General features: G+C 43.3%; 1 protein-coding gene across 1 annotated transcript in view; it reads right to left on the minus strand.

The window, feature by feature from the left end:
- Window positions 1-5,259: 5,259 nt before the first annotated feature.
- Window positions 5,260-12,933, minus strand: part of cdon (cell adhesion associated, oncogene regulated) — a 32,046-nt gene continuing 24,372 nt past the window's right edge. Inside the window, exons 13-19 of the mRNA XM_041047033.1 lie at window positions 12,075-12,180; window positions 10,441-10,563; window positions 9,987-10,178; window positions 9,029-9,324; window positions 8,787-8,866; window positions 7,442-7,704; window positions 5,260-6,279 (exon numbers count right to left, since the gene is read on the minus strand). Coding sequence (XP_040902967.1) covers window positions 6,125-6,279; window positions 7,442-7,704; window positions 8,787-8,866; window positions 9,029-9,324; window positions 9,987-10,178; window positions 10,441-10,563; window positions 12,075-12,180 — 1,215 coding nt within the window. The 3' untranslated portion in view covers window positions 5,260-6,124. The remainder of the gene's footprint in view (window positions 6,280-7,441; window positions 7,705-8,786; window positions 8,867-9,028; window positions 9,325-9,986; window positions 10,179-10,440; window positions 10,564-12,074; window positions 12,181-12,933) is intronic.

The following is a 12,933-nucleotide window of genomic DNA, read 5'->3' on the forward strand; positions in this document are numbered from 1 at the left end:
ACTTCATCTGCCAGTCCACTCTGCCCTAAGAAACCATGTTGTTTTACATCACATTTTTATTACATCTGTCTGTCTTCCAGCAGCTTTCTAAATATAGTCCTCCTCTTTGCCCCCCCAAAAGAGCTGAACACTAAGTCCCTACTAATTAGAGCCTTCTCCTTAGTCTGGGGTTGCCTCCAGTAAGAGCAGGTTTATGGGTTGCTTGCAAGGCCACACTGCTCAGCTTCAGCCTATTCTGTTGCAGCTAGCAGGCCCAAACATCAACCAAAGGCTCTGGGAAACAAAGTTTTTACTGGCGGGTGCTGCGTGGCACCCTAATGATGTTCACTGTTTGTCTCCTCCTAAATCTAATCTAAACAGAGGTTCAGAGACACTACATGAGCGTCGTACATCACAAGCATTTAAGGATTTTGGGACTAATATCCATGCATGAATTATGCAAAAACCCATGCATTTTTACATGCCTATGTGCACAGCTTCCAAGCTTGTCCAAGCTTGGAGTCGGCACAATACTGTCAACTGAGTCATGAGAAAACTGGTTATCAGAAGATGACATGAATCAGTGGTGCTTTTATACTGGCTGCATGTCGCTCACAGGCTGAATAATAACTTGTGTTTGTGTGGGAGCCTCCACACTCATTTTCCTACCTTGCCAGCTCCTATTTTCATTTCACGTTGGAAGTGATGGAATTTCTAAAAAGGCTATCTCAGCCGGTTTATTCAATAATATATGAAGTGATGGCATCATCCTGACACCCTACACCTCTCACTCTCAGGTCCAGCCATTAGCCCAGTCATGAGTGGAGAGCTGGAGAGACAGGCAAAATGGAGCGACAGTGGGGAGGTGGAAGTGCTGATGAATAATTTAAAGTGAATCCAGTGTAGTTTGAAAGAATTCTCCGTGTCAGTCCTCCAGCCTTGCTCAGCCACTCTCAGTGTTTACAGCAGTGTGGACTGGAGAGGAGACACGCTTACAGCACTGTGATAAAGCTTTAAATAGCCTCCTGACTTGAAATTTTCAGTTGAAGCTTTGTGGCACCACAGGGAGTCTGAGGATGATTCCTTATTTCTGCTTGCTCCTCTGCTGGCTGGCTCTTCCTCTACAAGGTAAGGGCTCACTGTAATTCAGCTTACTTCAACAACAAAGACGTTGACTTGGAGACAAGTTGAGACAAGTACATTTTCTCGTCATCAGAAACTGCTGTCATTATTTTGTCAGATTGCTAAGTACAGCCAGAGGGAGGGTCATAAAATTTGATCCATCAAACAGGCCAGAGGCGTATAAACTGTGAGTGTGTTTAATTATGTGTTGTTCATCCTCGAGAGCTGACGCAGTCCGTTCCCAACAAACTGTGAGGTCTTGTAAAAGTTTTTTGAAGACACTTACTAATAAACATCTGCCAATACGGTGCCTGAAGAGGCTGTTTTTGTTGATGTGTAGAAAGCAACACAAGAGCTTTTCCCTCTGCACAGTTACAGTAACTGACTCCGGCAGTCTTGTGTTACAGGTCTGGAGATACTTGACCCTGAGGAGGTGGAATACATCCGCTCCCATGCTACAGCAACAGTGGGAGGCTCAGTCGCTTTGGACTGTGGCTCCATTATGCCGAATATCTTCATCTGGGGCTTCACCAAACCAGGAACTGATAATAACATAGCAGTGGCTTACAACTACGGACAAGGCCCGAAGCTCCAGTCTCAATCCAGCAGCCTGGGTCGCATGCAGGTACCTGTCAACACCTCTGCTCTAGTCATAGAGGAGCTGCAGAGCGAGGCAGCGGGGATGTACACCTGCCAAGCTTTGTATGATACGGACGAAGGAGCCAGGGTAACTTTCTATTTCACACGGCTGGACGTGGAGGACGACTGATGATGACTCCTTTTTGATTACATCAGCCTCACCACTTCAAAAGTGTGCTGCAATTCTGCCGACTTTTTAAAATTCAGCTCGTGACCATTGTGTGTATAAGTTGGTTCATCTAAATTCCCAAAGACCTATTCTTAAATATATCTCCAGTGGTGTCTTAGCCTTGCAGATTGTTTAGGTCTTATTTGCACTGGAGTTGAAATTCCCGTGTCTGAGATTTTTAAGTGGACTGCTGTGGACAGGTTTTTATATTGAAACTATTACTACTACTGATGAAACCACAACAAATGAAGTTCCATTCAGCTTCACTGTTTTGGGATGGAGACAAAAACTGATAAACTGGGAAAAACCTAGGAAAATAAAAATGATCTCCATGACTAAACACCATTAGAGGTAAATGAAAGTATAAGTTTTTCAGTCATTTGGATGAACTGATCTTTTAACACCAGACTGGACTGCAACACAAACTGAGACACTTTGATCAGTGAGAGACTGCGCTATTGTCTCCTGCAATCTTTGTAGCCATATAAACTTACAGAGCGTGACACCATGCAGACCTGAGGTTGTGGTTTCCATTTCAAATACTTCACCAGTCTTGTATTGTGTTGATTATTAAAACCATCTGGAGTGCGGGTTCATTAGACAAGACTATTTTTTGTTTTTCTTGAAATATATTGTTCATTACGGTTTCCGCTTAATTCCAATTACCACCCTGCTGTGTTGTTTTTCTTTCTTTAAGCGCATTAGACTGGGCTCGTTAGCTACTGTGTGCTGTCACTCTCAACCAAGTGAGAGATTGTGGCACATCCGGAGCAGACCGACACATCTCAACATTTCAAGCACATCGCTCAAGGTCACAATCTCTCATTCCCAAATAATATCCCGGGAACATTTTAGCTTCTTTGAAGCAAGAGATACCTTGACAGAAAACCTTGTACATAAAAAAAATGTTCTCTTAAATAATTCATGAATATTAGAATAAGCATACCAGTCCTCATGTCTGCGCACAAGATATCCTCGAGTGGTCGGTGGATAAAAATGACTACATAGCTGATTTGTTTCTGGCTCTCAGAATTTCCTCTGACTCATGTGGAAAACATCAATTTCATTCTGAAGATTAGCTCACGTCAACAAGTCCAACCTGCTTGTCATCGATAGGCTCATTATTGATCCGGAGCAGAATGAATATGCTGGAATTGTGAGGTCTGTCGACAGGGAGAAAATGGGGGGGCGGTTAAATGGATGCAGCTGGGATAAAGATGAGTGTGTTTTGTTGTTGTTCTTCCTGATTAAATCCAACAGGTGCAGTAGACAAATGCCAAAATTGTCAGCTGTGATGTGGCATCTACACGCACCAAGACCTGAGCCTGATTACAAATAAACAGCGGACATCCCTGAGGGAAAATTTAGATTATTAGTCTTTTACTGCCCATGAGCTCATCATTTGCTGGGACCCACTGGAATGCTGTTGGAGTTCATCCAATCACAACATGCTTCACTTGGGGTTTGTGACATCTCAAGGATAAAATCGCCCAGGGCTGAATCAAGCGAGTTAACAACACACTGCTCGATTCATAAGAATTGCATTCATTCAGGGTGTGCTGGAGAGGGGAGAGAGGAAGAATGGTGGGCGGAGGGGAGAAGGACTGGCGTTAACAGGTCGGCTCTGCGGCAAGGGGCAGAAATTCCAGAGTGGACAATGAGCTTTCTTGTTCCCATGGGCTCCTTAATGAAGGGGTGTAGCTGCGTGGGTAGAGGGTGCAGGGCAGGGCTGAGGGAGAGTGCCGACTGACAGACGTGGGAGATGGAGAAGCAGCTCATTTAGAGACAACCCTGCCCTTATCTTCTCCTCATCAGCCCAGCCTGCATCTGTCAGCATCCCCTCTCCCTCCCCAGACCGTTTCTCTTTCATTTCCAGCTTCATTTCCTACCCATTGTTTAGTTCCTTTTTCTTCCCAACGGCGGGAATAATAATGGAGACTCGAATAAGCTACTGCATGGAAATAAAGAAAAACTAAATGACACTGTGTAAACAATGGCCAGTTTTTTTCCAACATTTTCTTGATCAAACACTGAAGAGTTTGAGCACTGAAAAACTCCGGCAAGCTATTCCTGGGAAAGAAGTAAGTTTGAATCAAGTCAACTGGGCAAATGCCATCAGCCTCAACAGAACAACAGCCTCCATCAAGACTAAAAATAACAGCCGGAAGAAGCTGTGCCACGCCTGCAGCAGGCAAGTAAATCCATGTGCCAGGAATATCCCGTATACCATCAGGGGGAGGAGAGATGCCAGGCGAGCCGGGGCCTGAAGACTGGCAGCCGACTCTGGCACAAACACAGGCAGACGGGCACCAGGCATGGAAAGCCTGCACCCCAGTCATCCTCAGTGAGGCACGGCCAGCCCTGTCATCTGCCCGCTGCAATCCTATCAACTCCAATCAGCCAGTACACCATGGAGATTATTTTAAAACCAATGGAGGGTTTAAGCCTTTAGAAAATGGGTTTGGCTAACTCAGGCTGAAACCTGAGGAGAGTATATAACAACTGTTTTATGAATGACTTATCTGCAGTACAACAGGATCATCACACAGCAACTTTTGATGACAGAAATAGAAGGAGGTGAGTTAATATTCTAATATACCCCTGTCCGTTTTGTTCTTTACGATAAGATAATACAGCTGCAACCCACAGCTCTGCATGTTGGCAGCTCCAACTGAAATCATGGAATAAAATGTCATTAAACTGGGGCAACTGATCATTTTTTTAACGGGTCATCCTACCTAAATAACAATAACACAGCTTCCCACTTAGCTCCTAGTGGGTATCTAGGCATGCATAATTTAAATTTTGGTTTCACATGTCATAGTTTTGACATCCTGAGATTTCTGCCTGTGACCAACACAGTGGAGGTGAAGAAAAATTAGTTTTAGCTGCTTGAATTACTGAAGCGTTTTTGCTTGAAAAAGCAAAACATATTGTGTCTTGTTGGACACAATGTGCCTTTTTACTCTGGATAATCCATAACATCAATGTTCACTGATTTCATCTGGACTATTTGTTCTCCTTTCTTGGTACAGTGACACAAAACTACATAACTAACATTACTATTTACCACAATGGGTACGGAAAAAGCATGCTTTTTTATGGTCTGGGTGAACTGACCCTTTTATACCAAAAGCACAACACTGATGAGAGGATAACGTTTTCTCTGAATGGAGAATGTGCTTCAGTTTTTGACACAGTTTGTGTTAAACTTGGTCAGACAGAGTTCACCTGCGTGATCTCAAAATCAGAATTGATGGTGAAGTATTCTGTGTTTACCAGCAGCAGAGCAGTCTCAACATAGAAAGGTTTGAGTGAGAGGTGTTGCTAGCGTTTAGAAATTCTGCTTTAATGAAACTGCCCCACTCCTCAAGCAGATTGGGGCCAGTAGGTCAACAGTCCCCTCAAAGCAACAGTGCATTTTGCGTAAAGTGATGAGCTATCAAGTATTCACTGAAGCACAGAGCAGCCGCCTTAATCTGAACAGTGGAGGGAATGTTCACCCTGTTCAGGGGTCACTGCAGTGGAACAGCCCATCACAGAGCCACATCAAAGGCCTGCCAGAAATATCGATGGGTTTGGGCCGAGGCCGGGGAATTCACTGCGGCAATCATTCATCAGGCGCTGTGCATAAAGGTGGGGAGGAAAAACACTGAATGTAGGTTGTTGTTTACTCTTCCATATCTTCTCTTTATATTATTACAAAACTTTACACAGACAATTGCTAATGTCCACACTTCATATTGAGTGGAACACAGAGGGACAAAACAACAAAAAATAAAAAGTATTTCTCATCCAAAAGGCATAAATAATATAAAAGACAAACTTTTTTTCTTTAAAACAGATACATTCATATGAAATAATATTTTACTACTACAAAAAATAAATAAGTCATCTAAAGAGTTTTTTATCTTTTATGAGAGTCTTCCCTCCAGTGGGATATAGTTTCTGTCTTTGAGCAACGCTCCCTTTTCTCTTTGCATTTCTCTCCATCTGGCTTTGCTTTCAGTCTCTTGTAGTCGCTCATTTTTCCCATGTCGCACATCTCAGCTCAGTCTATCAACAGTTTTGTGTCCTTGTCACCGTAACATGCAGTGTCTCTGACTATCCCACCGCTGGTCCTCTTCCTTCCTCTGCAATATTTCCACAACTGTCTCTCCGCCTGGTTTCTCTAAAGCCTCCACACTGCAGAGTGTGTTTGTGTGTGGGCTGCGTTCAGACCTCCTGTGGGCCGGGCTGGATCAGCTCTCCTGCCAGGCTGCTGCTGGAGATCCACCCAGGCTTTTCGTCACAGTCCAAGTCTGGAAGGCCAAGACTCTCCCAGCACACCACAGGTCCCTCCATGTCCACACAATCCAGCTCCTCCTCAGCTGCGCACAGAGAGAGGAGAGTCTTTGGTTTACTTCATATTAAAAAAGACAAGTGCAGATTCTGCAGAGGCCCACAGTGTAATTTGTGGTGATGCTTCATAGTTTGTCTGCATACAACATGAGGACTGGTAATGAAACTTGCTAGTAAGGCACGTAGAAGAACTGTCAGGGTTTGATTTCACAATAATGATGAACCATGAGGGCCTGGAAGTAAATATTTTCACGTAACCTCAAGGGAATTTGCTTTTTAGCTCTAATGTCTAAAAGAAATTGTTTTGACACTTTGTGAACCATGCTTAAAGATCAATAGCACTCATAGCATAGCACAGCACTCATGTGTCTGGTACATATGAAGCTATAGCTGACGGCAGATCAGCTTAGCTTAGACTGAAAAATGGGGAAAACAGCCTGGCTCTGTCCGAAAGGAACATAAATCTGAATACCAGCAACAACACCTTTAAATATCACTAATCAACATGTCACACCTCATTTGTTTAATTTCTACACCAAAATAAGTGTAATACTCATGTTTTTTAGAGGGTTATGTTCGTGACTTAAGACTTTCCCTGTTACTGAGAGAAAGTAAGTTGGTCTGACTATTAATAGTATATTCATGCTACCGTAAAAGCTATTAATCATTCTGATTGTAATTTTGGTATTCTGCATTAATTCGTTCATAAAGGTGTTTAAAAGCACTCTTGAAATATTACTATCACCTTTGTTTTATTATGTTCATGAGGAGATAAGGTCATTCCTGCCTAAAGCTAATCTTTTGTATATCCTTTTTTTCTGAGTCTAAGTCATTAACCTCCTAATTCAACTAATTGGTGTTTTGATTAAGAGATTATCCAGTAACTATCTGAAATTATGTGAGATTTTTTTTTAAGAAACAGGAAATAATCATATTGTGTAATCTGGGCTAAAAAAGCAGTGAGAAGTTTCAGTTCTCTGTGGCAATTTCAACTTAATATCATCGGTGGATTCATGTTACGTGGAAAGATACTGGCAGGATCAGGATGTTTTTTTTCTATTATTCACAGAAAAGTGTAAAAACATAAGATGGACAAAAGAAGTTAAAGAAAAAAGAGGAGGAGGAGGAGGAGGAAAAAGACAAAATATATGGAAAGATTTTGTGGGCATTTGGTATAAAAATGTGTCTCACCAGTGTTGTCTGCTGGACAGTTTTCATTGTTCCCGACCAGACAGCAGGAATGCTGCGAGGGCGAGGACTCCTTATGCTCGTCTGGCTGGTACCCTGTGTCGGCCTCCTGGTCGCCAGAGTTCATCTGTATGTTGGGGCTGTGGCACTGCGATGAAACCTGGCTCAGAGGCACCATCTCCAGCCCATCCTGCTGGCACGGCGCCACACGATGCATTAGAGGCAGAGTGCCGCCGGAGAAAGTGCCATTGGTCTTGTTGTAACATCTGCTCAGAGACAGAGGAAGATGGAAAGAAAAGTGGGACACGTACATTCGTTTATACGGTGCCCGTGGGCTGATGAGTGCTCACCCACTGACAACACTCAGCAGCGCTTCAAATACGGTACCAGTTCTTCCTCTGTAGATGTCAGTGGGTTTTCCACCAGACACAGAAAGCCCTTGTGTTAATACTCCCAACAGTATACAAAACAATGACAGTGCTAACACAACTGGAGCACTCTCGCACAGCTGCAGAAAGCATTTAACAGTTGAACCGGAGATTAAAGGTCTAGTCTCACTGCCTCTAAATAACTGTGACACATTGTGGTTATGCTCTCCAGTGAAGTTCCCAAACGCAGACGGTTGCACGCAGCGATCTTCACCATGTTTCCCTAAACTCAGCTTCACTCTAACGGTACATGATTGGATCGTGACCACACCCCCTCTTTTCCCAGCAGCCGGAGGTAAATAAACACAGGGCTCATTACGTCTGCTGGCTGGGTGCACACAGGGTAAACTGTGATGCTGGGGACCCTTAAGTACATAAACAGGACTAGCAGGAGGGCAAATATGTGTGTGCATGTGTGTGTGCGTGTGTGTGTGTGTATTTGGGGCTGGTAGGGGTCTCAGCTGCTGCTTATGAAATATGAGCAATGTTTAATTTTCTCAGTCCAGCTTTTTTCGTGTGATATCCATAAGGCTCATCTTTTTCAGACTTTGAAAAGAAAAAAAAAACAGGTTAGTTTACTGAGAATTTCACCCAAAATGTATTCCCATCACTGTAGTGTAGCGATCACTGTAGTTTACAGCAAATGAGGTGTTTTTCTGACAAACGCAGTTCAGAAAAATTTCTGATATGGGTGTGAAGCAACAAATTATGCACCCAAATCCCTAAGTAAAAAAAAAGGGATAAATGGTTGAACTACAGAGTAGCTGTCACTTTTCAGGTCTGATTCTAGCCTGCATATACATTCATATTACTGATTCTGTTGTTGATGACAGAAATAATGTGAGCCAGACATCCACAACCAAGCACCAAATGCACATAAACTCAATTCTAATTTAGATGAAAAAGACTCCTTCTCTTACCTGTTGTTGTTGCAGAGGTTCTGACAGCTCATACAATCAGAAGACTCTGTTTGGGGAAGAGCTGTGTACATGCCTCCACCCTGACAAGAGAACACAAACAACAGATTTAGCCAAACTAAACCGAATTTGTTCCTGTCAACGAAAAGTACCACACTTCATTTAAAACTTGTACGGCATGTATAAAGCTATGAATGAGGCACCCAGTCTCCAGGTCTGGAATACTTTGTGGTGTCTGAACTCACGTTATGGTGGTGGTGAGGGTGCGAGTGCTCGCAGTCTCGGGTGCTGTGGGGCAGGGTGCCATCATGGCCGTGTGGGTGGCCAGGTGAGAACAGGCCACCGGAGCCATTGAGCAGTGCCAAGCCATTGGGGAGTTTGTGGTGAAGGTGATGGCACCCTTGGGGTAATAGGGGACCAGTGTGTCCATAGCCCCCGTGGATACCTCCATTGATGCGGCTGGTGCCAGGTAGCGTGGTGTACTCATGAACATGGCCGTTCATTTCTGCAGGCTGGCACAAGTAGCCAGGTGGGTCATACTCTACAGCAGAGAGAGAAATAAAGGAGGTCATGAAGAGGCAGAGTGGTTTGGATTCAGGTAGAGACCAGTTTGAAAGTCTGATCCAGTCTAGTTTAAAAAAAAAAACTTCAAAATATTCTTAAATATTGTTTAAAATCAGCTTATGTAAAATTAAAATGAAATACTGTTCTTTGAGATGTTTGAGGAGGAAACTGTGCTTGTATTTGCCAAAATAAGTTAAATAAAAAAACATATACTGCTTAGTGTCAGTACCCAAACTCAGGTAACACATTGCCACAAAAATCAGCTCTGTTCAATCAACTGTGTAAGCACCTGTGACTCAGTCTTAGCTTTTCCTACAAATCTCAGCTACGAAACCCCAGCTATTTACTGATCCAAAAGGTCTGGTAAAGAGTCCATCCAACAATGGCAAACAGTTTTGCAAGCACTGTGGGATCCATATTTGCACTATGAACATTTGGAATATTCTGCACATGCTGTCTTGGGGCCAATCTTTAAATATGAGACAACTGAAATACAGTTAACTCTTTGTTTGTTTGCTGGTCAAACACTCAAACTATGGTACAGTATAAAGAATTTGATGGATTGTTTACAAACATATGCAAAATCTTGCAGTGTAAATACATATTTTGCATTAGTTTTGTGTTTATCAATAAACGCACTGTGCATGTTGTTCTGTTGGCGATTCCTCCACAGGCACATGGCGATAAAAGCCAGCAGGATGAGCACCATCACTCCCAAAACACAGCCCACAATCAGGTACAGCAGTCCTCCAGGAGGGCTGGGCGGCTCCTGCGGATGGGGGCCAGGTGGAGTGATGGGGTGCTGGCTGGGTGACCCCGGGGACTGACGTGCTGCAACAGAGAGGAAGGAGGAGACATGAGGGGCAGGTTTTTACCTGCTAGCAACAAAGAAAAATAACACAGTACCAAACAATAAAATGCGAGCCATTGTTGTTGGTCTCATAAAACTCAGTACATTTATGTTGTGTAATTATGGCGATCATACCCATCATTAAAGTTACAGCCTTTGCAGAAACATGCCTGGACTTCTGATAAAGTGGAGGTTTGGTTGACACATGAGTCATCGCCTGCGCTGCACAGTTTGTGTTCTTACCCTTCGTCTCACAGATCATGACGTTGCTGTATTCGCTTTCTCCCCCATCGTTAAAGCACTGCATCTTGATATCATAGGAGGTCTCGGGCTGAAGATGTCCAATCATGTGCCAGTGTTTTACACCTGAGACGGCAGGTGAGACGGTGGAGAGGGAAAAAAAAGGGGACAAAGGTGAGAGACCACGTCCTCTACAAGTCAGTGTTGACTCATGTTGCCTGTGTAAACTGAAAATCTGTATTACCCGCCTTCTCTCCCTTCTTTTCATGCCTCACACTTTCATGGAGGTCATGTTCTTTCACGCTCTCTCTCTCATTCACCCCCCCTCTCTTTGCTTCAGCTCACTGCCGCCCCCCCTCCCACCCTTCTCTCTTACTCAGTCCCACGAGGGCCCAGACAGTTGCTTTACTCTAGATGAGCTCCATATATGGCAGCTTGATGTTTGTCCTGGCTTGCCTCCAGTATCCCCATTCTACACACACACTGCTGCACTACCACACACAATCAGACTACTACGTGCACTGAAATCACAGATGAGACGACAATCTCCAACTTGGAAATGCTACATTTCCAACAAATGAGGCTGAAATAAGCTCCTGTTCTTGCTGTGTTTTGTTTAATATGAAGTATAATAAATGACTGCATGTGTGTTACTTCTGCCCCAAGGCAGATTTTAACTCTTGTAAGTGGAAACAATAAAAGAAACCGGCTGTTAAGGTTAAAGCGACGAATCAAAATCAAAATAGAACCAAATTTTAATTCACAAATAAACAGTTTTTGTGCTAAATAACAGTTTTCATACATGCAGTTTCAAACAAGACACAAAAACTGAACCTTGATACTTGTGTACTGACTGAAATGTGTCACTGAGAATCAAAAACAGCTGACGCCATGAGTCGGCACTGAGTGGTTTCTCAGAATATAAGTATCGTTTTGTTTCAGGCAAAGTTTTACTACATTAGATGTTAGACAATGAGGACTTATGGAACTTTCATTTATTCATTAACAAAAAAGGGATTACGTGAAAAAAATATGTTTGTGTTCCTCGACATATTGTATTGAGACTGACACTCTGACACACTCGACACACTGACTCCTTTGATGCTGGAGATGCCAAAGTTACATATTACTACATTACTACACATATTAGGCCCATTACAGTTCTGTCTGGAAACCAAACTCTGCACACCTTTGTCCCCGACAGTGAGAAAATCGTGGAAAGCCAAATGTTCAGATGTTAAAGACTTAGAGAGTAAAAGGACATCCCTCCTTCCCTTCCTGTACCAGGCTCCACTCTTAGCATTCCACCCAACAACCTGAGCCCCTCTCCTCTGGCTGGGCTCATATTTCAGCTCTGGCCCATTAGTTGGCAACCATTTATTAAAACCAGATTTCAGAAAGCCCTGCTGCCCAGGGACAGCACTCTCTATAAATCAAACAGCAGAAATGCCCCTCTTCACTGCACCCCCCTCTTAACACTGAGTATCCATTACCCTTCCAGTTCCCAGTTTATCTGCACAGCGTGAGCTTAACGTCCAGGACCGGATGAGGCTGTCGACAAACACTCTACACCAGCTACACACTATGTGCAGTGAAAGCACAGACACGCAAACATTAAAATTTGCATTTCCACTTACCATCGACCACATCCCTTTTGTAGTCGCTGTCATTGTCGCTGTCTGTGGGCCTGTAGTAAATGTAGAAGCCTTGGATTGGAGTGTTGTTGTTACTCGAGGGACTATACTGGATGGGGATGGAAAAAAAAGATTACGTTAGACTACAGAAATCTGGTGGGTAATTATTATACAAAGAGAGGAAATTTTCCGGCAACTAATGGCAGGGGCTTGTTATCAGCAGATGTACGGGACTGCAAGTGAGATTGTGATTGCACTGTCTGTCTGAAGTTCAGGAAATAATGAGACTGTCTGAGGTTAAGTAAATGCGGGGAACTATCTGCATCCATCTGCAGCTCAAACTGTTGTAGGGAGGAGAACCAGCTTTGAAGAGCGCAAAATAAAAACGTAGACAGACAAGGGCTCTTAAGCTCTGTTAGAGCAGAACTCTAATCAGCACAGCCGCTCAATTAAAGGTACGATTGAGTCTCAGCTGCCAGAGAACCACCAGGAGCTCAAGCATAGATGAACCAGCTGGAAAAGACATATACATAAACCTGTGGTTGCCAAGTTATTCTGAAGTACTGTTCTTAATACTAGAATTTTAAGGTATTTGCACTTTCACTTTTTATGCTACTTTATACTTCTACTCTAGACCTGTAAACCTGACACTTACTACTTGGGCTTAGTCACGCTTCTCAAACAGGAAGACTTGAGACCTAACTTAGACTTGATAGCAACATGCCGTGACCTCCTTGACTCTAGAAAGTAAAAACTGTCAAGTCTCAGGTTTTGACCTGATAAAAACCCAGAGCAGTGCTGAACAGGTTTTAAACAAATCAGCAGTTTATGTAAACTTCTTTATTCAAAGGTAAAACTGGTG

The sequence above is a fragment of the Toxotes jaculatrix genome, chromosome 9 (genome assembly GCF_017976425.1).
Source record: "Toxotes jaculatrix isolate fToxJac2 chromosome 9, fToxJac2.pri, whole genome shotgun sequence".
Lineage (NCBI taxonomy): Eukaryota > Metazoa > Chordata > Actinopteri > Toxotidae > Toxotes > Toxotes jaculatrix.